This window comes from Amborella trichopoda, chromosome 6, assembly GCF_054954075.1.
Source record: "Amborella trichopoda isolate Santa Cruz 75 chromosome 6, AtrichopodaSantaCruz75HAP2 v2.0, whole genome shotgun sequence".
Lineage (NCBI taxonomy): Eukaryota > Viridiplantae > Streptophyta > Magnoliopsida > Amborellales > Amborellaceae > Amborella > Amborella trichopoda.
In genome coordinates this window covers 51,917,497-51,942,260 of record NC_142341.1, presented here as the reverse complement: position 1 = coordinate 51,942,260, position 24,764 = coordinate 51,917,497, and the positions used below count along the sequence as shown (strand labels likewise).

General features: G+C 33.8%; 2 protein-coding genes across 3 annotated transcripts; one reads left to right on the top strand and one right to left on the bottom strand.

Annotated features, from left to right (window-relative positions):
• The first annotated feature begins 1,162 nt into the window (after positions 1 to 1,162).
• On the top strand, positions 1,163 to 11,816 carry LOC18448637 (integrin-linked protein kinase 1). 2 transcript variants are annotated; one of them, XR_016057379.1, is made up of 12 exons: positions 1,163 to 2,375; positions 3,030 to 3,104; positions 3,222 to 3,326; positions 3,801 to 3,886; positions 4,107 to 4,227; positions 5,581 to 5,660; positions 7,672 to 7,734; positions 8,101 to 8,229; positions 9,461 to 9,546; positions 10,577 to 10,701; positions 11,200 to 11,331; positions 11,537 to 11,816. XR_016057379.1 is itself a non-coding variant. In XM_006858698.4 (12 exons), exons 1-12 carry the CDS (start codon positions 1,965 to 1,967, stop codon positions 11,541 to 11,543), a joined length of 1,413 nt encoding a protein of 470 aa, XP_006858760.1. In that variant the 5' UTR covers positions 1,163 to 1,964; the 3' UTR covers positions 11,544 to 11,816. The 2 variants fall into 2 exon arrangements, 1 of the variants encoding a protein (XP_006858760.1); XM_006858698.4 differs by having other exon boundaries at positions 8,108 to 8,229.
• A 5,397-nt stretch (positions 11,817 to 17,213) lies between these two features.
• Positions 17,214 to 19,836, bottom strand: LOC18448638 (homeobox-leucine zipper protein HAT4). The gene is made up of 4 exons (XM_006858699.4): positions 19,638 to 19,836; positions 18,309 to 18,700; positions 17,800 to 17,879; positions 17,214 to 17,633 (listed from the first exon to the last, which is right to left on the bottom strand). Exons 1-4 carry the CDS (start codon positions 19,738 to 19,740, stop codon positions 17,408 to 17,410), a joined length of 801 nt encoding a protein of 266 aa, XP_006858761.2. The 5' UTR covers positions 19,741 to 19,836; the 3' UTR covers positions 17,214 to 17,407.
• Positions 19,837 to 24,764: the final 4,928 nt, after the last annotated feature.

Genomic DNA, 24,764 nt, shown 5'->3' with positions numbered 1-24,764 from the left:
AAATTTTAAAATATTGTGGCGCAATTCAATATATCTTATTTCACTTATAATGGCTAAGAGCAATTATGACTCCTTTGCACCCAAAATAAGCGATCTTTTATAATGTACAATCCCTTTTAATATTGGTGCTTAATGAGTCGATCTGTATTGACACCAATGATCTAGATACCAAAGTGAAGAAAAGTTGGTGCATTGTTTAAAAAAAAAGAAATGTGAATGGTCTAGTATGTACTTTTCAAGTCCTTAATAGTGCATAGGATTTACACAATCAAATGTTACCATTTGTGCATAAAACCAACAAACATCCAAAAGGGGCTAGATGCAAAATTGGACAGCTAGGATTTGCCCCCGAAATTACTAACAACTTTTTTCTGGTCTTTCCCCTAAATATTCACAACTAGTGGTGTACTCCCGTGAGAACATATTGTATACTTACTCCCTCAGGCAAAACAACTACCTAGAGAATGTTTTGGATTTGAAATTTTGGGTGTACTTAGAATCACCTGATAAGCATTTTTAAGAAAAGTTTGGGGATCTATCTAAAAAGCAATTGATAATTATTGTTAAACAAAATTGAATTTTAAGTTCTATAACACTTAGATATCGTCCTCCAAAAATTGGGCAACGTCTATCCGGATTAGTGATTGCCCAATCCAAGCCAATTTCCCATATAGCTCCCATATAGCCAGTTCATGGAGCCAGTTTGAGTATTAAAGCTCTAGTTGAAAAAGGTTATACATCCCAAAATTTACGGTCGTAAAAATACTCTTAGGTTGAATCCTGACGGTGGGAGTAAACAAATAATGTGCCCTCACGAGAGCATGGAATCTATTTACATGAGGTCCTACACTTTGGGTTCCTAAGCGAATTGGGATATGCTCCCGCGGGAACACCTTATCTCCTGGCAAGAAATTAAAGCCTCAAATCTGCATGTTCATGAATTTGATCCATAAATGGATCAAAACCACATGTAATGGTGGGCCCACAGTCCACTTGTCATGTTCCCAATCATTTAATGTTACCAATAAAAAAATCCCACTTGGTATTTTCAATGCAAAACACAGTTTCAACCACAAATTACTCCTACTCCTTTCCCACCATTTTCTCTCCTCCATTTTCAAAACCTAATAATATCCATCCATGGCCTAACCCTAATTTTTTCATTGGGAAGAGGGAAAGGATCTCTCACTGGGATCCTGAGCAATCCCCCTTTCCTCCATTGCCCTAACCCTAGTTCCAGATGCACAGAGAGAAACTTTTGTGCTCAAATCCTTGTGTATTGATCAGGCTTCTTGATTGAGGTTTCTATGGTTTGGCCTTGATTTGGACTTCTGAAAAGGGTGATATGCTCAGGGATTGGGCCTAGTTTCTGGTTTGGAGGAGGTGGTTTTGGTTTGAATCAGAATTTGGATATACGAACGGTTTTTCTCTAAAAATTTGAGGTGATTTCTTGTTTGGATCTGGAAGAGGTGGTATTGTAGATATTGTTGTAGTGAAATTGTGGAAATTGAGAGGAATTAGTGTTTTGATATTTGCTTGACAGCTCTCAATTGGATCAGGTGGTACTTTGGTTGAGGTGAACTGGAATCTGGATTGAAACTAGAGGAAATTTTTGGATAACTTAAACCAGAATGGGGTTTTCTGTGAAATTTGTTTTCTATTAGTTAGGTCTTTGTGAATTGTGATCGCAAAATCAATTTTGGTACTGATTCGATCTATAACTGCATTAAAGAACAGGATTCAACTGACATCCTGTTATCCTAACCTAAAGTCTTATCAAAGTTAGGGCTTACAAGAGATCTAACCCCACAATTTTGATTGGAAAAAAAAGTTTGTCAGGATTTTGAGTACCACAACCTTGAACTCCATCAAAAAAGGGTTTTCTCACATTCTCCATTGCAATGCTTATCCCCAGTTCTGGTTAGCTTTCTTCTCTCTTATCTTGAGGATTCTGGTTTCAAGAAATGGAGATCGCAGGTCAATTGAAGCGAGGGATATCTCGCCAATTCTCTACTGGTTCATTGAGAAACAGTTTCAAGGGTTTCGGGCGCCAGTCCTCGATGGACCCGAAAAGAAATGCAATGAGATTCAGTTTTGGAAGGCAATCATCTTTGGACCCAAACAGAGGCCTAATGAAAGAACAGCTAACTGTTCCTGATAACCTTGATTCAACTATGCAGCTTTTATTCATGGCTTGTAGGGGTGATGCCAAGGGCGTTGAGGACCTTTTAAATGAGGGTGTCGATGTGAATAGCATCGATTTGGATGGAAGGACGGCCTTACATATAACGGCTTGTGAGGGACATGTTGATGTAGTTAAGCTTTTGCTGAGCAGGAGGGCAAATATCGATGCTCGTGATCGTTGGGGGAGCACTGTGAGCTCTCTCTCTCTCTCTCTCTCTCTCTCTCTCTCTCTCTCTCTCTCTCAATCCATTCCCAAAACTCAAACAATTGGATCCCAATTTGATGTGCTAACTTAGGTCATTGCTTACAATGAGAGATTGATTTTTAAATTTGTGATAACCATCAAATTTTGAAATTGGACCTTGAGTTTGTGGATTCTAAACTTTTAATTGCTTAGTGACTTTCATAAGTCGAAATTGTCCCATTTGCCCACTGAAAGACTATTATGGATTTGATGTTGCAACCATTGCGACTTTGAATCCAGCTTAACCACACCCAGAAAAATAATGGAAAAGTAGGAGGGAGTTTGGGCCTGTCTCTGAATGGCTTGTGCCTAAATGTGTAGGTCACACTGGAATTCTACGCATAGAATAAATTCAATAGACACATTGAGTGGACCACTAGCTGCTTGGAAAGTTGTTTTTCATGATTGATAATTCCATTTCTTTTGAGTTTTGATAAGTATATTGAGAGAATGAAGTTGCCGACATTAACTGTTAAAACTTAAAGCGTAAGAACGATAGTGACATACATCTGGTGGAAATGTTATCCCAGCATGCCATTACTTTCATTGCAACATTTATCAGAATATTGGGTTTTGCTTTAAATGTATTTTATTGTGACAGGCTGCAGCCGATGCCAAGTTCTATGGAAACGTAGAAGTTTACAATATCTTGAAGGCTCGAGGAGCGAAAGTTCCGGTATGGCACGTATTGGGTGTGAGGATTTTTAGTGTTCCTTGTGAAGTTTAAATTACTCGAAATATTATTCTCATGCATTATGCATTTCCATTTCATTTGCTGCATGTGCATCTTTAGAAAACAAGGAAGACACCAATGACTGTGACAAATCCTCGAGAGGTTCCAGAATATGAACTTAATCCAGCTGAACTTCAACTTCGAAAGTGTGATGGGATCACAAAGGTCTGATTTTGTTTCGTTCTCTTGTTTCTCTTTATTTCAATGTGTTCTAGTTTCCTAGCATTGAGTATTCTAAATATTTATTTTTGAAGAACTGACGAGGAATTGTCCTTAAAGTGTCATCATTCAATGATTCAATTGTTTCCAGAATATAAATCATTGTATTTTACAACATTTGCGGACATTGACTAAAATCAAAACTCTTTATGAGAACCAAATCTCCATGTTGGACTTCTTCAAATTTTTACCTAAAACTGAAATTTTTAAGTTAATTGTCATTTATTTTCTTGGCTCTTCTTCGGCACTTTTATAACGGTCGCTTGCATATTGATTTGATATTATGCATAGTGTTCTGGTACATTCTACTTGAAGGGTTTTATGCATCAGAAAGATGGAATATGGACCTCTATGGCCGATTGCAACATGGATTGTACACCTTTTATCTGATTTAATGACTGGAATTCAATTATTTCACAGGGTACATATCAAGTGGCTAAATGGAATGGAACAAAAGTTGCTGTAAAAATACTTGACAAGGACAGCTATTCAGATCCTGATAGCATGTAAGAAAATTCACCCTGTGGTATTCTTTGCTCTTAAGGATGTCTCTCTTCATTAGAACCTGATACACTTGTTGAAGTTAGTGCATTTTTATATGAACAATGTATACTGGAAGATAATTATGTTGAATTCAATTGAAATAGATTTTATTGTTCCGTTTTTGAATTATTAAATTATTTCCTCTGGCATTTAATGTTGTTTCATGTTTTGACGTTGCTGCAGTGAAGCTTTTAAACATGAGCTAACATTGCTGGAAAAGGTTCGGCATCCAAATGTGATTCAGTTTGTAGGAGCTGTTACTCAAAATTTCCCAATGATGATTGTTTCAGAGTACCATCCAAAAGTGAGATTCTTTATTATGAGTAATCAATCTAGTGCATTTTGAAACTTCTCCATTATTCACAAATGAAATAAGTCCTTTTCCTGTAATGTGAATTTTCTTGTATTGAAGGTCTTGAGTTTTCCATGTCGTCAACCTTATCTTCACAGACTCCTTGTCTGTATCATACAAAATTTGAGGATGATTTAATCGAGATGCATTCTCTAGGAGAAAAGAATTTATCCAACCGTTGAAAGTTGTAGTTCAGATTATCATGTTCTTATAAATTTTCTTAATCATTCTATTGATGAGTTGATTGAGTTTAGTGTCAATTTGATTAGGCTATTGGGTGCATTATGCTCGATGTTGGAGGCCATTATTAGCCTTGACCTGAAGATTTGGAATGTTCTTTGGGATATTTCAATAATGCAACGTCTGGCTGATATATTTGGTGTTTCAGATCTATTCAATAGATTGCAGTTTATGAAGGTTAAATTTGATGGAATCATTCGAAGTGATCTTCTTTGGCATGTTGATAGTTGAATACTGGGTTGTTTTTATTGCATATGTGACATTCTGACTTGATTGATGACTGGGGGTGTCGTTCAGTATTCACCTTTTGTCCCCTTCCTTATTCAGGTGATACTATTGATATCATCAGTTGGGTCCATGAATGCCTTGCGTGTCCAGGCTCTTTGGTCAAAGTCTTTGATGGCTTAGTGACCTTGTTGATGTTTTCTTTCCCGTGATTATCCTCCTTTTCACAGGGATGCTCATATTAGAATATGGCCTGGAGGTGCAGCATCATTTTAGGATTCATTACCTTATGTAATTCCTCTGTGCATGCGATGTGATGTTTTTCTTCATGGATCTTGTTAATTCCTATATGCATTAGGTAAACCATCTAGGCTTTTATATTACCTTGCAGTTTTAGCCCCTGCTCTGTTGCATTGTATTCACATATTAGTATTTTGAAAGAATTAAAAGCTTAGACTTATCCTGAATTGGAGAGTTTTAGACTTTTAGTAACAATGCGTACCTAAATTGGACTACATGGTAGACACCTGCATGTGTTTTAATGCTGTGTTTTAATGCCAATAGTCTCTTTCTTGTGTTTTAATGCCAATAGTCTCTTTCTTGTGTTTTAATGCCATTAGTCTCTTTCTTGTGGCTTGTGCTAGTGAAATCTAATGCTTTAACTTAATCAATTATGTTTCTCTGACAGATCTTAGGGTTGGTTACTGTCACAATCTCTCCTCTTCTTTCTAAATGACTAGACTGCAGCGATCGACTATTATTAGTAGTTTAGATCATTTATGCTGCGATGTTAACATTCTTGAATGTGGAAATATGTCATTGATTTTTGGGTAAATTCAGGGTGATCTAGCAAGCTATTTGCAAAAGAAAGGACGTCTTCAACCCTCTAAAGCCCTGAGATTTGCTCTTGATATTGCTAGGTGAGTAACATTTACCTTGGAAACCATCATATTGCCATATAGCTCTCGAACGTACCTTTATGGACTTCTACCTTTTTTTGAGGATTATTTAACTGTATTATTATGTTTTTTTGTCTTGATTAGAAACCACCGAAATGGTGAATGATGGGAGCTTTGTAAGCTTCATAGAGTTTGCGTTGATTCTTTGTTGTTCATGGTCAAGTATAAATTGTAAACAGTCAATTGGTTCCATAGATTATGTTTGATTCACATTGTTCAATGTTGGTGCATCACTTGTTATTGTATAATCATTACTGCTCCTTTGTAATAGCAATAAATCTCCTACTCTCTTGCCAACAAAGGAAGCATTTAATAATCTTTATGGATAGGAGAGTTTCTGACACCAAGATGTCACCTTGACATCTCCTTGATTCGCCTGTTGATCACTTTGTATCTTTTCCTCTCAGCAACAAAATTATTTGAATTGATACAGCAACAAAAATTTTCACAATTATAAAAAAATAAAAAAGGAAGCATTTAAGCCCCACTTTTTTTTAGTAAGAGCAACTTCCTTCTTGTCCTGTGGAGTTGATTTATTCTCATTTCTGACATGTGGCTTCCATACATTACCTTTTTGGTTCCTGTTGTCATTCGAATTTTGTGGATAATTTTAGCATATTTACCTGGATATATCTTCTCAAACGAGACTTGGAAGTATTTATGTTTTTTCAGTAGCTTCATGTCTTAGACTAGTTTGCCACACTTGTTAAGTATCTACATGATGATTTTGGTGGAGAAAATGCCCTTGGTGAATTCTCTGTCTCAAGTTTAAATGGATGTCATCAGTTTCGAGTCTTCAAAGACCTCCAACATCCGGTAGATCATGCATATTACATTTTGGAATAACATCGCTGTTTGAACTTTGAACATGCAGAATATGAGATTGATGTCTTTGCTCAGTTGTTTACATTTTATGGAACTTCCATGATACTAAGGTGCTCTCAATGATTTCATGTCAGCATACATGAGTCATTTTCAGTTGTTTATGTAAATTCAGAGGAATTAGTGAACTATTATCATCAATGGAGCCCTTAGGACTAATATACAAGTGATTAGGAAGCAAATTATATGGATGCACTTTGTCATATAAAGGATAAAGTACATATAAAGGGTTCAAAAAACAAAGATGAACACTGTCCCTGCAGCAATAATAATGTACAGCACAAAAAATTGAACAGTTTGGACCCTGGTGTGTAAAAAGAAATTTGCAGTTTGGATTCCCATGCATTTGATTTCAAGGTTCTAAAAAATGGATCCGTGACCTTTTTTGGTCCTTGATGGATTGACAATCCGGTTTACTGAGTGGGCTGGTTTTGTCGGTTATATGACAGAACCATTTCTATCATAGAACCGGACGGAACCAGCCCAAATTGGCTGGTTCCAGTTATTAGATAAACAGAAAAAGAAGTGGGGCCGGTTCTAATTGGTTTTGTCAGAGAACCGGCCAATTCGTGGGGGGAACCGGCTGGTTCCTTATATTTTATTGGATCCAGATCAGCTCGATTGATTGGGGCTGATATGGATCGGCCAATTCCGATCTAGATCAATGATTTTTTAAACTGTTTGATTTCATTACATCATGTGATAAATGCATACTTGGGAAAAGGCTTTGACGTTGATGATGATGTGATAAATGCATACTTTTTTTTTTTCTTCTTTGGCATGTGTCATAGTTTATCTGTACAATTTCTTTCACTTTGTTAGCTGTCGAGAAGAAAAAAAGAATTGTAAATGCATTCTTTCAAATAAAAAGTACATGTCGGTTTCAGCATGGTCCTTTGGCTATGAATGGCATTTACATGCTAGAGTTTGATTTATAAACATTTTGTCTTACTTACTGAGGCATGTTGCAAATTATTTATTGCGATAATTTTGTTATGTTGATTTTATAAACCTTTCACATCATTTTGAAATACTTTTTCTTATTTGGCTGACATTATTTTCTATGCATTGATTCTTGTCTTGTACTCAGGGGAATGAACTATCTTCATGAGTGCAAGCCAGATCCTATCATTCACTGTGATTTGAAGCCAAAGTAAGATGACAAAATGCAGGAGTCTGTGAATTTATAATTTTAGTGTGTTTTTGTGTGTTTGTGTGTGTGTGTGTGTGTGTTTATACATACATACATAGATACATATATAATATTTGTATGGGTTTTCACCTAAAATAAATAGTAATTTTGGTTATGCTCTCAGCTGTTAAATCTTGATTCAACAGTTGAGAGTGTATGTTGCTATTTGAATTTTCATCTTTTTTTATGCAAATTGGATCAAGCTGCAGTTTTAGGAGTATGTACTTGACTCCTTACACACAAGAGAAAAATATGAAGCAAATATTTCAAAAATATTTTGTTCACATATATTAGGTACTGTTCTTTACTGTTTGAATATTTGGTAAGGTGCCAGAAATATTTTGCTGGATAGTGGAGGGCTTTTGAAGGTGACTGGTTTTGGCCTGATAAAGCTGACAAAAATGTCACCCGAGAAATTTAAAGTTGTCCAACTTGGTGATTTGCTTGGTGATTCAAGTAAGTTGAGTTATTTGATTAAATTTCAAGTTGGGTATATTGATTATTTGATTAAATTTCAAGTTGTGAATATTGATTATTTGCACCTGCTTCTGATTCCCTCCTCATTTGCCTACATCCTCGAGTGCCTTTATTTCTGTGAAAACTTTAGTTGTATTTACTTTCGAAAGGCACTAATTATGTCGTAATAAACTAATGGATAGATGAAATTCCAGATAAGAAAATAATTGCATCCATTTGAGTTCTAATGCTTGCTTCTCTTCGTGGTATCTAATACTGGTTTCGATGATTGCATATATCCTAATACTGGTTTCGATGAATTCACCAGAAATAACAAGTCCAGTATTCATTAATGACCACCAGGACTAAGATTTTAGGCTGAACTTTAGGGAAAAGGGCTATGCATTGAGACGAGATGTAATGATCATAGGAGTTACCAAACAAGGTCAAAGTTTGGGATTTCTCATCATCACCAATTAATGCGTCTGGCAACATTTCCTTTGGTTTAACAATTAAATAACTATTGTTATAATGCGTTGTTTGAATCACATAGGAGAACATTTCGAGCTTGTGCATTCTTGGTAGCTGATGAAATGTTTCTAATACAATTCCTGCAATGCGGAGGATGATTTATATTACGATTTAACTTGAATGCCATGCCATTCAGATGTGTGCTTTCCGCAAACTTTTCATTTGGTATTGACATGGTCATGTTTGACAACTGGTTTGGAGTTTTGACGTGTAAGGAAGACCATAGAAAACTAAGTTTTGCCTTTAGCATGAGTGATTTGGGAATTTTTTGGGTGGGTGGGTGGGTGGGGTGGGGAGTGAACTAAATTGTATCCCTGATATGCTTAAATTGTCAACTTGTCACCTATCATCCACAAAATCCTTACTGGAACCAAACATCTTTATCCCTGAAATGCTTAAATTGTCAGTTTGTCACCACTCATCCACAAAATCCTTATTGGAACCAAAGATTTGTTTTCTGTTAATTGATAATGTCTAATGTGCTTAAATTGTCAGTTTGTCACCTCATCCACGAAATCCTTACTGGAACCAAACATTCATTTTCTGTTTAACAATGTACAATGGATGTACTAGATGATGCATGTTAATTTTGAGAATCACTACAGTTATTTCTTAGAAAGAAAATGTAAGATAGTTTTGATCTTTGCTTACTGCCAAGGCTATGTTGATAAGCAGTTACTGATTGTTATCCACCTGTCAGGATTGCATACGGCCCCAGAGGTTCAAAAAGGTGAAGTCTTTGACAGAAGTGCGGATGCCTTCTCCTTCGGTCTCATTCTTTATGAGGTTCGTGTAACTTGTATTAGAATTTTCTTTGTCCGTTAGTATAAAAAAATAAAATAAAATTCATTTGTCTGTTTTGATAACGAGTAAACCTTCCAATAGTTGGGCAGCTATAATGAATAGTAATATAGATGGAATCTCAACCGTTAGATTTTCTTCAAAATGCATATCACTATATGAATTTTAATTTTTTTTTCTATGCATCTGTTTAAGATGAAATTTTGGGTGGTATATACGTAACACTATTGTGCACCATATAAAAATATAAAAAAATTATTTACAATAATTTAAAATGACCAAATTCCCCCTGTAATTTTTCAGGGGTATTTCGGTCATTTTATATTTTAGAAATATTTTTTGTATATTTTTAATTGTGTGCCCTATTTTTTAGTACACACGTCTAAGAGTTGGCATGCCTAAAAGTGCGTAGTTTAACACAAATTCCACCTTCAAACGGGATCACATATTTGAGACTTCTGAGAACTAATATTTCTTAGTAGACATGGGAAAGCTGAAGTCTGGATGAACTTTATCCCTATTATTTGCCACAGCAGAGAAAACTGGTCATCTGTTGCTACTATGATTGTTTTTTATTGTTGGGGTTTTGGCTGCTGCTCTTTTCTATTCCAAATAATGGGTTGCTATGACATGTAAGAGCCCAATCCTTAGAAATCTAAGGAAACTCTTCTTTAAGTACACTCAATTTAGTTACCAGGTCAAATCCCCTGCATTTTGAATTCTTGTCTTTGGTGAATCTTTAATGCATTATGATGTGGTGAACATGCGAAAGGCTCATTTTTATGCTGCATGTACAATTGGTAATTTTTTTCTCATCAATGGAGAAAATATCTTTTAGTTTGTCATAGAGCCTTGATACTCAGGGCTCGCTGTCAAGGTCTTTCGGCCTGTATCTCTATCGCAGGAGGTTTAAACAGCTTGGATAGCTAAGGATTTGTATCACTGCTTATTTTCTTTATGCATCTCAATCATGGGACCATTGTTTACATCTTATTTTTTATTCTGTCTGAGCCAGATGATGGAAGGAGCACCACCCTTCCACCCAAAAGCACCAGAGGAGGCTTCGGAAATGATTGCTATTCAAGGACTTAGGCCACCATTCAAGATCAAATCAAAACATTATCCGCCTGACCTCAAAGAGTACGGTCCTCATTTTAGTAACTGCAAATTTCAGCCTCAGTGGCAATACTTCATCTGCTCACGTACACATGAATCATGCATACATACATATAAATGCATGCATGCACGGTGCACACATAGATATTTATGTGTATTAGATCATTTTACATTTAATTGTCCCTGGAGATTTAAATTTCTTTGAGGATCTCATATATCAATGCTTTAAACTGGTTCTTTTTATCCATTTTAAAATGTATCATAGAAAAACCTGGTACAAATGCAGACATAGTCACAGTTCATTTCATTAGGGTTTTATTATGTAAATTGATTGTTGGTAATTATAGAAACTATGAATTCTTTCAATAGCCTTGCGATAATATCTTTTGATCTCTGAGAATCTAGAGATATTTATCACAATGAAATGAAATTTGAGGGCAAAGTTAACCAACAAGAGATGTCTTTTTAATAAATTTTCTTGGATTGAATGTTCTTGTTGTTGGTAATATGGGCTGCTTTCAGGTTGATCCAAGAGTGCTGGGACCCTGAACCTGTGGTGAGGCCAACGTTTTCTGAAATCATCGTTCGACTGGACAGAGTAGTCTCATATTGTGCAAAGCAAGGCTGGTGGAAAGAAACATTCAAACTTCCCTGGTTTGTGTTCTTGAAATATTCTCTCTGTCTCTGTGGCCATTTCTTCTCTGAAACCTCTGCTGGTTATTACAGTTGCACTACGCGAACCATTTTATCGCTAATATTTTCCAAAACAGTTGCTTTTTCAAACTTTCCCCACTTCTTTATCTGTTTCTCTTTCTTGTTCTCTAATTTGATAGAACTCGATTCTTTGTTGCACTGGCAGGAAATGAAGCGGTTATGAATTGATTTCCTTTGACAGAGATGTTGCTTTCAGATTCAAGAGACACATCCAACCACCACTGATATGGGTTTCCAAAGCTCTTGTACACTTAATCTGGAAGATGTAACAGTATGTATTCTGTATTTTTGGACTGATATTTATTCACAATATTGTTGCGCGTATATGTATACATGTATATGTATATGAATAAAGGGAGGGTCATGGATCATGGAAGGTTGGTGTTTTAATAAATTGCTTCCCTAAAGAGGGAATGCGACAGCCATCTCTTTTTCGCTGTCTCTATCTGTCTCTCTCTCTCGCTCTCTCTCTCCTGAGGGCACTTCGAGCTGCGGAGTTTATATCCAGCTCTTCCTGCCCTTGTGTATAATCCTATCTGTATTTTTAACGTCTCAAGTTCTGAGGTGTAGCATTATCAACTTAGGAGCTGTTTGGATCTATGGAAAAGGATTATCTAAAAAATTCTATTTCTTTTGAAATATATTTACAGAGAAAAGTATTTTCTATATAATAAATTCCTACTTTTTGGATGATAGTATGGTACATGGGTTCATAACATTTTTATGGCTTTTTGTTTTTTTTTATACTTGTTTTGTTAAATGTTTTATATTATATAATTTTTTTTCAAACTTTGTCACACATCGAAGTTATCAAATTTCACATCAAATATATGTAAGGAATTGTGACCACCTTATATCAAAAGTAAATGATTTCATTATATACAATCCCTATTAATTTTTATTATAATGTCAGTTTTTCTATTAAACTTGATATAGTTTCTTGGTCTCTCACTTTTGATATATTTTCTTTCTCTAAAAAATTTCAAGAAGTTTTTCAATCTAAAATTTGATATATCTTCTCTATAAAAATTTTTAAGATATTTTCTCTCTAGAAATTAAAATTTGAGATAGTCTCTCTTTAAAAATCCTAAGATAGATTCTTTCTAAATTGTACTCTCACAAAAATTTTAAGATACTTTCCTCTAAAATTTAAAACATGAGATAGTTTCTCTTTTTAAAAAATTTCAGATAGTTTATCCAAAATTTGATACTCTCTTTAAAATTTTAAGATATTTTCTTTCCAAAACATAAAAATTTGATATAGTTTCTCTCTCTAAAAATTTAGAGATAGTTTCTCTCTAAGAATTTTCAAGTACATTCTCTATTTAAAATTTAAAGTTTTATATAGTTTCTCTCTCTAAAATTTAAGTGACAATTCTCTCTATATAGATTTTCACATGCTTTCTATCTCTAAAACTTAGAATTTGATATAGTTTCTCTCTAAAATTTGATATATTTTTGTCGTTTAAAATTTTAAGATCCCTTCTCTCTCTAATCTTAAAATTTGATATACTTTCTCTCTCTAAAAATTTTCAAGTACTTTCTATAAAACTTAAAATTTGAGTAGTTTTGTTTTTCTTTTGAGATGGTTTCTCTCTCTCAAAAAAATTGAGACAGTTGCTTTCTCCAATAATTTTTAGGTACTTTTGTTTTTTAAAACTTAGAATTTGATAGAGTTTCTCTCTAAAATATTTCAAAAACTCTCTATCTCTAGAATTTAAAATTTGAGATAGTTTCTTTTTTTAAAATTTTAAGATATTTTCTCTCTAAAACCTAAAATATGGGTATTTTTAAAAAAAATTATTTACTTTCTCTCTCTAGATTTATAATTTAGAAAGTTTTTCTGACTAAAAATTTTGAGATAGTTTCTCTTTAAAAAAAAATTTGAGATAGTTTTTCTCTTTAAAAATTAGGTGATATTTCTCTCTAAAATTTTTTAGTATTGTCTTTCTCTATGTCACATCCCAAGAATTCACAATACAGATATTCCTGAGATATGACAGTCAAAACATATATACATCTCTTGATAGCACAAATTTATAATGGCGAGATCTTACAAAGTAACAAAGAAAGTTAACACAACAACAATATCTTTCAAGGTTGATCTTGATGAGCACTCAAAATGAAACCGCGGTTATCTTGAAAAAATGTTTACCATAGTTTGATGAGTTTAGCTACTCAGTAAGTGATCATCATAATCCTAAAAATAATCATGGTTAAAAGATATCAATATTTTAAAAAATGAGATCTATTAACAGAAATGCATCAACAATTTCACTTTCAATAAATGCACAATTAAGTATAATCCGAATAATTGAAATGCATATAACACTTTAACGGCAGTGCATAATTCAAAAGATTTCACAAAATACCCTACTGGCGTCCCAAGTAGGTCACTTATATACCCCATCAACGTCCTGATAGGTCCACTTAATCCCTATCGACGTTCCAGATAGGTCCACTTAATCCCTGCAGGTCCACTTATACCTCATCGGTGTACCGGATGAGTCCACTTAATCCCTACCGGCATCCTAGATAGATCCACTTATACCTCACCAGCGAACCGGATGGGTCCACTTGCATACTTAAAGTATTTTTAAATCTCTTTAAACTTTCGAAAGCAGTAATATCATGTACTCAACATATCACTAAAATTATTAATATGAATTTCACTGAAACCATTAATAACAATCACTTTCAATAATATTTCTAAAATAACCAGTCAAATATTTTGGGCTCAAATGAAGAAAGGTAGCAGTTCGTAAAGACATTCTAGCATAATTGCCAATCTAATATGGATAGAAAAACTCTTATAGAAATTCACGAATACAGAATCATTACAATTTATGGGATGCCAATTCGTAAATAAATATTTCACAGACAACGCTATAATCAATTACAAAAATATCAGTTTTCAGATAATAAGGCAGTCATTTGCACATAAAATTTACAATATCTAAATATTCAAAAACACTAGAAAGAAATCTCACAATTTTACTAAAAGCAGAAATATCACCTTTATTTCTAATAATTTTACAGTATCTAAAATTTTCTAGCAATAAACAAGAAAAATAAATAAATTTATTTTTAAGAATTTACAGCATTTAAGATTTCTATCATAGATAAAATATCACAATTTTATTAAAGAGATGATTTTTCAAATTAATGAGTTCGCTTGCGCATAAAATTTATCGCGCCTAAAATTTATGATAATAAGCAGAAGTAATTATTTCATTTCATTTTTTAAAAAAACGGATTATTTTTCAAGATAATGAAGTTACTTACCTTAAATATTTGAAAGGGAGCATCCGATAAAAATTCGGCTAGAGAGAAAAAGAACTCACTGCATTTCGACTAGAAAAAGAGATTTCAAAACTTTCTAAAGTGGGAATCTTCACCTCTCCAAATTTAAATTCTTATAACATATTATTATATTATTTTTTTAAGCTCCTCCTCGTACCTGAGGTGTTACCATAATATTATGCAGGAAACGATTAAGGGCCACGTCAACTACGGATGGTAATTGAAAGGAAAAAGCTTAAACTAAAAGCTTTTGAAAGTAGTGGTGGTCCTTAAAGACCATCATGCTCATACGAACCATCATTTATTTAAAAGTTTTTTTTTATTTTTTTATTTGTTTTTTTAAGATTTATTATACTCTAAAACTTAAAATTTGAGATGGTTTCTGTCTCCAAAAATTTTGAGATAGTTTTGTTTGTTAAAACTTAAAATTTGAGATAATTTCTCTCTAGCAATTTTTGCTATTTTCCCTCTCTAACATTTAAAATAGTTTATTTTTCAAATTTTAATATGATTTTTCGCTCTAAAATTTAAAATTTGAGATAGTTTCTCTTTGTAAAAATTTTGATAAGGTTTCTCTCTAAAATTAGGTATAATTTCTCTAGCTAAACTTTTAAGTTACTTTATCACTCTAAAACTTAAAATTTGGGTTACTCTCTCTCTATTTTGTAGGGACGTTTTGGCATAATTATGTGTATTTTATAAAGTAGATGTTTCTGGAAAATCTAGTTGGAATTTAATTTATGAGAGTAATGGCAAGGATATAAGTTTCGTTATTTTAGGCTTGAAATGAGAAAAATAATTTATGACAGAAATACTTTTTTGTTCAAAATTTTCAATCCAAATGCTAGAAATGTACCATCTCCACAAAAAAATATTTCTAGAAATGTATTTCAAGGTATCCAAATGGCCCCTTAGCGATGAATCTCAAAGGAATAAAATAATAACGATGATATTTTGGGTCGATAATCCAGAAAAATAGAAAGATTGAGAAATATGTTGCACATAGAATTAGAGTTAGATGGACAAAGTAGAGATGTGTTATTGAAATTTTATATGATCAATACATACTAATGAGTGTAGTGGAGATGAAGATATTGAGATGATGAGTGGCAAGACAAAAAGGAATAAATAAAATATGCTCTAACTAGGCTTGAAAAAGCTAGTATCTTTAGAAAAATAACAGCACTTCTTAAGTACATAGATTTTAACTCAAAATATATTCTTTATGCTAATATTCGTCGAGTGATTCTAAACTGAAAGGTTTCTATACTTCCCAGCATAGAAGATCTATGCTGCCCCTACCATCCAGCCATCCAATTTTGATCAAGAGAGTCACTCACCGTTTGATCTTAGATCCGATGTCTCAAAATATTTTATTTTTAGTTTTTTTTTATACAAATTGTATGAATATAAAATTTGGTACGTACTATATTCTCATTGGGGCGCACCTATAAAAAATATTAAAAATAATTTTTCGATAAAATATAATGATCAAAATACCCTTTGAAAATTTTAAGGGTATTTTGGTCATTTTATTTTATTGAAAATATTTTTTAAATATTTTTTGTTAGTGCGAGTTGAATAGAGGATTGGACGACCAAAATTTGGTGCCAAAATAATTTATAGAAAAAAATTAAAAACAAAATAGTGTAGAGACGTGACATTAAGATTGGAGCAATTTTAACCCAACATTCAGAATGGACGGTTGGATAAAAGGAAGTATATAAGTTTTATGCTGTAGAGGAAGCATATAAAGCTTGCCTGATTCTAAAAAGATCACAAAATTTATTTTACAACGAGGGAGTAAGTTTTCAATATGTTTCCACAAGGAACATAATTCATGAACCTCACTCAAATCTAACCACTTTCAATATTTCATCAATAATTTTGTGACACTAAAATCAGCTCAAAAAATCTGATCACTTTCAATATTTCATCAATACTTTTGTGACACTAAAATCAACTTTTTGAACTCCATTTCTACCATTAACACGATCAAAACAAATCTCCTATCTAAATATGCCATGATTATTATCATCATCATCATTATTTTTATCATTATTTATTTGAAAATTTTACCAAAATGCACGTAACACATGAATTATTTAACACTTTACACATATCTTTCAATTTAACTTCAATAAATCCATCCACTTTAGTTGACAAATTAAGTATATTTTGATAAATTTCCCTTACTATTATAATTATATTGTTTCATAGGGCTGCTATTCTACAAAATTTGTTAAAATTGCAACTCAAGTCCAACAGGAAACACAGTTCTGGGGCTATAATAGCTTTGAATATTTGAAGCTCTGAAAGATAATACAGATACGGTGGACCTATGGAAACTTGAAATAAAAGGTCCAAAAAATATGTTGCAAAATGGACCATCTTTTAAGGCTAGAAATCTTTGTTTTTGTTCTTTTTTTTCAAATCCATGATCGTAGAGGTGAAGCTGAAACTGTATTTTCCAACGGGATTTGAGGTGCGGCTTCGTAAAGCCTCAATCCTACAAAATATTTTCCCAAAATAACAGTAATAATAAATAAACAATACAGCAAGATCCTTTTTTTCCATTCCTTTGGAATGTCACTACACCAATTCCCCTTTCTTTCACCTACAGAAGCCGTACAAAATAAGCTTCTTTCCATTGAAAAGAAGGAAAAAAAAGAAAAAGAAAAAGAGGGCAATTTATATAGACTACTGTGTCCTTTCATGATCGAATCTGTGGTCGAAACTGGGACTCCGACACTGCCACACGCTCGCATGAGGGGCACATCGTCAGGGCAGCGGGAGGCACGTGCATATAGAAGTGAGGGGTTTGCTTAAGGGACCTTAGCTCCATCACTTCTTTTTGGAGCCTCCTGTTCTCTTCAGTCAGGTTTTCACAACACCTCTTTAAAAATTCACAATCTACTTCTGTTTGCTTTAACTTAGTCCTGTTTTCAATAACATAGGAGCTCAAATCAGATTCCAAATGATTGTTTCTTATTCTTGTTTTATGTTTTTGATCACTAACCAGAGAAAATGTATGCACACGCCCACGCACACACACACATAGGTGTTTGTTATCATGGCTAAAGAGAAAAAGACCAAAAATATTACCTTGCTCTTCGGTTCTGAAACCAGACTTCGACTTGACGAGGGCGAAGATTCAACTGCTTTGCCAAAGTGAGCTTCTGCTTCTGTCAATCCGAAGACATGCACGTTAGAGAACTCATAAAACATGATTTAAAATGGATAATTGGAACGAAAAAAAGGACTTAATGATCACAATTCATCAAATATAAGGCAAGATCAACTGAATAAACACCTCAAACTCAATACAGTGCACATAGGTGACGACAATAACGCACTTAGTACAAAGAGACCATTTACTTTCAGTATAAAGAGGTCACAACCATACTCGTCCGTCAAATTTTAAATCATGTAGTTATGAATGTGTCATTGGCTAGGCTAAAGTTGAAAAAAATTTCACAAACTCTGTGACACTACAAGCAACCCCATTTAGCATCTAACGAATAGGAGTGATTGTGACCTCTTAGTGAGAATGTTGTCAATAGTATGTACAACCCTTAGCAAAAATGGCCTCAAATTTGATCCCGTGAACATACCGGGTTAAGAGTATTGTGTTCCTTGAAACTCTCCTCTAGAACTGCAGATTGATCCTTTGACAATCGAAGTTTCTTCCTTGCAGCCTCACCACCATCCTCCTCGTCACTAAATCCCCTCGAGCTCGCTCTCTCCCCCTCCGGCTCATCTCTCTTCCCGCCACTCATGCTCAAGCTCGAAACTGTGCTCATTGGCGACGACACCACTGCCTCTTCTTCGCACTCTGAAATGACTGGGATCCTATTTACATCGAATCCAGCCATGTTCGGTGTTGCCGGAATTCGGCTGATTTCTGATCGAATCGCATCGGTTGTTGTCGGAATCCTATCTGATGTCGCCTGAATCCGGTTCACATCAAAGGATTTTAGGATTGATCTAGCTGTCTCTGATCTATCTGCATTATTTGATAGTGTGCACAAGGAGAATTAGGGGGTTAAATTGGGAGGATTGCGGTGAAAATAAAATGTTGGAAAAAGACCAAAAAAGTTGTGAAACAGTCAGAGGATAAAACAAGAAAAATCTGGAAGTGATATGTGACAGGAGATCATCATCATCATCATGATAACTTTTTTTCAATTAATTCGGGTCGGGCAGCCGGAGGTATTTTATAAATAAAAGGACAAAAAAGAGGAAAATAACACAAATCATTGTAAAAAAATCTAAATTCCATACATAATTCCATATTTTATATATATTTTGTAAATGTTTTAGGTGGCCTGAGTTCAACCCGAGTACGAGGCTCAGGGGCCGAGTCCGAGTAACTCGCGTTAGAGTGGACTTTGCCGAGTTTTGAATCATTGGCTAGCATGGTGGAGAGAGCGTGGGACCTACTACAATTTGGATCATGTCATGTCCTCTTGGTTCCTCTCTCTTTACTGCCCTCCATCAATAGACTGGACGGCGATAACGTTAGATTATCATAGATTTTCCACGACCATACGTACTGGATACAGAGAAAGAGGGTAGCCAAAAAATGCGGGGGAAAAACACTGTAAAAGTGACCCAAAAATGGAAAAAATCACTGTAAAATAACCCAAAAGATGGGGTAAAAACTGTAAAATTAGCCTAAAAAACGAAAAAAAAAAAAAAAAAATCAAAGTTGATAGGAAAGTGAAAAAGAAATTTCAGAAAATCAGGGTTCTATGGAGGCCTAATGACCCATGGTGAAAAGAACCACAAGAAATGGAAGGATAAAGGGGAAAAAATGCAAAACAAAAATGTTGAAAAAAATGACGATCCATGAAACCAATGGATAAGAGCCTCAAATTTTTCCCTAATTTAGAGCAATTACAATCATGAAAAATGAAATTTTAGCCGGGAATCTAATTTACCTAAACTGGAAGAATCATTTCTGCAATTTCTGGGTAACAGATTCAACTCGAAATCTCCGACTCTCCTCAAGCTTAAACTCAGATTCAGATCTTCTCTATTCATCTTTTCCCTCTTGTAAAATCCAGAAAAGAGCCAGATAAACCAGAATTTCACCGGAAAAGAAACCAAAATTCGCCGGGAAACCGATCTTTTCCACAGTAAAATTGCTTTTCACCAGAAAACCTGTTTTTCCCTGACAAACCGCTTTCTTTGAAGGTGAGCAGGGGATTTAACGGCGAGCAAAACCGTCGGAAAGTCACAAATAGTCAAAGATGCTTTTACAACTGCTCTAGAAACCGCCTTTTACCAACAAAACACCGGAAAAATTAATTTTCACGCCTGAGAACAATGATTCAAACGCCCGGAGAACGATGGATTTCGCCGGAAACTCGCCGGAAAATGGATGACGATTCGAAAACACGGTTACGAAGTGACGAGGGCGCCCCCGCGCTATATAGAGGTGGAATTAACTGGGGTTAAGTTTAAACCAAAGAGCCGGGTTACTTGAAAGATTCTCTCTCTAACTTGGATTGGAGAGAGAAAACAGTTGCTTCAATTCTTAATTTCTCTCTCTAAGCCCAAGAGAGGTTAGAGAGAGAAGGGGTTTTACTTGAAAGATACCGTCTGACTTGGATTAGAGAGAGGAAGCGGTTACTTCAATAATTGACTCTCTCTCTAACTTGGACTAGAGACTCAGATTAGAGAGAGAAAATGGTTACTTTGATCATTAAGTCTGAGTTAGAGAGAGAAAGAAATTATTTGAATAATTTGATCCTCTTTCTCACTTGTTTTAGAAAGCGAGGGAATATCTTGAAGGAAAATTGCTTATGCGCGCGCGCTTGACCGTATGTCTACAATACGTGGTCCGGAGGGATAAACAATTAAGATGGATGCGAATAGGGGTTCCTAACTGACGGTTCAAATTTTTTTTTAATATAATTATTATTTTTAATTTTCATTTTTTTTTAATATTTATTATCTTTTTTATGTTTAAAATTATATATTATCTAAAAATTAAGATCAAATTATATTTAAAAAATATATTTATTGTCAAGCCAAACCCGTATTCTTTATTTGAATGATTCTCTCTCTCTCTGACATATCCGAGAAAATATATACTTTAAATTATTCTCTCTTTAGGACACCGTAGAGAGAGAAAATGGTTATTATAGATAATTCTTTCTCTAACTTCTATTAGAAAGAGAATGAAGTTGTTTAAAGGGAAAAGTTTATATAGAGTCGAGGCTCTAAACAATTAAATTTGAGCTTACCTCAAAAATTTCATTAAAATAGATTGTTTTGATGTTCAAATATCTTTAAATTGATCATCTCGACATCAAGATGCATGGACATGAGAAAAAAAATGGATTGCAATTTTTTAAAATAGTGTATTTTGTAATGTATTTTTGAACCGTCAATTTTCAAGTTTTCATAGATGTGTCGATCTACACTATTTTTGAAGCTTTAAACTTATAAAAATATATTCTAAAGCCATCACAAAGATTTCCAATATTAAATCACACAATTTGGATAAGTTCTTAGGAACTGGTCAAATTTCTCAATATGTGGATAACCAAGCAGATCCGGCTAAGAACCGGTTGGTTTTGTTGGGGAACTTGCCGCTCTATTATTTATTGTTTATTTTTCCAACTTTATTTTTATTAGCCTATCCTCTCAATTGAATCTTGATAAGCTATTCATCGACTACGATCCATATATCCAATTCACCTGGCCGATCCGAGTTTTAAACCTTTTATAAGAGAGACAAAATAGGTTATTTGAGCGATTGCTTCTTTTCTAGATGAATTATATAAAAAAGTACAAAAAAACTTTCAAGATTACATTTCTATGCAACTTACCCCACCTAATTTTTTTTCTCATTTTTTTTTTCAAAACAAACTTTCTATGTAAATATCCTCAAGGAAAAATTTCGTTTTTAGATGGAAATGCCGTTACCATAAACAAAATCAATTTTGATGGATTTGATGTTGACTTTTGGACCAGTAGCACATTGTCGGAGCGCACTATTGTATTGTCGGACCGAAACTGAGTACTGCCAGACCGTCCTTTGAAACAGCTTGAGCCTTTTGACTCAGAAGTTCTACTGCAAGACCGACTCTTTGTAACTGCTGGAGCCCAATGACTCTGCAGAAGCACACTTACACAAGGAGCCCTAAGACTCTAGAGTGCTCCACTGCCATATCGTTATGATTCGAGAGTGTTTGACTGCTGGACCGTACTTACACAATGTCGTCCAGAGTGTTCCACTGCCATATCGTTATGATTCGAGAGTGTTTCACTGCTGGACCGTACTTACACAATGTCGGAGCCCTGTGACTCTAGAGTGTTCCAATAGCGAACCGCACTATCAGGGAGCCCTATGACTCCAGAGTGTTCCACTGCCAGATCGTTATGATTTGAGAGTGTTTCACAGCCGGACCGTACTTACACAATATCGGAGCCTGTGACTCCATAGTGTTCCAATACCGGACCACACTTATACAGTGCCGAAACACTATGGTTCCATAGTGTTCCATTGTCGGACCGAACTTACATAGTGTCGGAACCCTATTTTGGTGGGATAGAGGGGAGAGAGAGGCGTGGGTAAAGTAAAAGCAAAGAAGAGTAGTTTAAACATTTTTTAATTTATTTTTTGGTTGGGGGTATTTCCATATAACGTGTATTTTGGAGAAAAAAATGAGAAAAAATTAGGTTAGGGGTAAATTGCATAGAAAGTATAGTCTTGAAAAAAAAAAATTGTAACTTTTCCAAAAAATAATTCTTTATCTCGAACTTGGATAAGAGAGAAAGAATTTTATTGATTCTCTCTAACTTAGATTAGAGAGAGAAAACAGTTACTTGAATTATTGTCTACTTCAATTATTCTCTCACTGGTTTAAAAAATGGATCGGTGCCCCGGATCAGGCACCCCAAAAATCCATTCGGATAGGTGAATCAGTGATTCGGATCGGGAATCTATCGAATCGGTCTGCTTCAGCCTTAAAAAAATCCAAAAAAAATGCTAAATTTCATTATAAATGTTGTTTTTTAGAAATTCAATAAGAAATGTGAGTACTCCATTAAAAAAAATTATTTTTTTGCATCAATATGCGAATATTGAGATGTTTTTTCCCTATATGAATTATTGTTAACCATTAAATTTATATCACACAAAATAAGAAGTATAGAATTATCAAGATGAAATATATTATCATACATGGACTACAATAAAGCATACAATTCGTACAATACGACGTAATAATAAAATGAAAGGCGACATCGTTCTTCATCTTGGTCATGTTAGTGCCATTGATTAAATTCATGTGACAGTTCATTGACTCGATATAAGAACAAATTGGACCATTTGATTATAATTACAAAAAAATAGAAAAAAAAAACACATTCTTATACTGAGAGGAACAAGAACATACATACATTTGATGTATTAAATAAATTTAAATATAATTATAATTACAAAAAAGGGAAAAAATCTATTCTTATATTGAGGGAAATAAGAACATCAATTGCAGGATAAAAATACATTTATGACATAGAATTGGACCATTTGACTATAATCACAGGAAAAAAAAAAATTTATTCTGAGATAAATAATAGCATACCTACATTTGTTGTATTAAAGAAATTTAATTATGATTATAATTACAATAAAATAGAAAAAATCTTATTCTTATACTAATAGAAATAAGAACATACATGAATTTGACGTATCAAGGGAATTTAATTATGTACCTATATTCAAGAAAATTCATACACAAAGCATTTTCAACAAGGAAATCTATTTTTACATAGAGCATTTTCAACAAGGAAATTCATATAAAAAATTACCAAACGATAAATCGTGAAGCTAATAAATATACGTATTGAAATAATGAGGATCATAATAAATACCTCAATTCGATTTGAATCGAATTATATTGATTGAAATTTTCGATTAGAAATTTAGGCTTCTTCGGGTACGCTGAATCAGTTAAGATTTCTTCAAATACAAAACTTTGTTAATGAAGTAAATAATTCACACAATATATTGAAGAACATTATGAGCGTTAAAAACCCTCCAATATCATCTAAAATGGTGCCCAATTTGTGTTGAAATCAACATTTCGGCGGATCAAAAATTTCAAAAAATGTCGCTGAAGCTCGATTTCATCCAAAATCGAGCAAAATATGTGCTTAATCACAAAAAATACAACTACAATCCTCTTAATAACACTTTAAACTTCAAAACCCATATGATTTTGATAACAAAAACTACTTATTTCGCCTAAATTAATCAAATGGCGGATTTTATATGAAAATTAGGGTTCTCTATGATCAGTCACGATTTGTTCATAAATTGATGAACAAAAATTTGCTAATAGAAAAAATAACCTACACAATGACCTGAAGAACATCAAGAGCTTCAAAAACCCTTAGAGATCACGCAATATGGTGCCCAATTTCAGTAGAAATCATTACTTTGGCAGATTGAACTCAAAAACATTACCGGAGCTCATTTTTTCAAAAATCAAACAAAAATAAATGTTGAATCAGGAAAAATATGACTATAATTATCTCAATAACACTTTAAACTTCAAAGCCTCTCTGATTTTGATCATAAAAACTACTTATTTTTCCTAAAATTAATCAAATGGAGGCTTCATATGAAAATTAGGGTTCTTCATGAATCAGACACGATTTCTTCATAAATTGATGAAATTTTTTTTGTTAATAACAAAAATAAATTACACAATGACTTGAAGAACATCAAGAGCTTAAAAAACCCTCAGATATCATGCAATATGGTGCCCAATTTCAACAGAAATTATCACTTTGGCGGATCGAACTCAGAAATGTTGCCGGAGCTTGATTTCTTCAAATATCGAGCAAAATAATTGTTAAATCAGCAAAAATACGACTATAATCCTCTCAATAACACTTTGAACTTTAAAAACCCTACGATTTTGATAAAAAAACTCTCTAATTCGTCTGTAAATCATCAAAAGGCATAAATTTTTAGAACTCGAACTTTCTTTGAAAATCGTGATTCGAATCCACTATTTTGTAATATTTTGACGCATTCCACAATT

Bases quoted from the DNA above. Each gene is read 5' to 3' on its own strand.
- LOC18448637 (XM_006858698.4), top strand. From the start codon at position 1,965: ATGGAGATCGCAGGTCAATTGAAGCGAGGGATATCTCGCCAATTCTCT. The intron at 3,105-3,221 runs GTATGGCACGTA...GTGCATCTTTAG, and splicing joins CTCGAGGAGCGAAAGTTCCG to AAAACAAGGAAGACACCAAT. The intron at 9,547-10,576 runs GTTCGTGTAACT...TGTCTGAGCCAG, and splicing joins TCGGTCTCATTCTTTATGAG to ATGATGGAAGGAGCACCACC.
- LOC18448638 (XM_006858699.4), bottom strand. From the start codon at position 19,740: ATGAATAGAGAAGATCTGAATCTGAGTTTAAGCTTGAGGAGAGTCGGA. The intron at 17,880-18,308 runs GTATGTTCACGG...TCGGATTGACAG, and splicing joins AACACAATACTCTTAACCCG to AAGCAGAAGCTCACTTTGGC. The intron at 17,634-17,799 runs GTAATATTTTTG...TATTGAAAACAG, and splicing joins TTTCAGAACCGAAGAGCAAG to GACTAAGTTAAAGCAAACAG.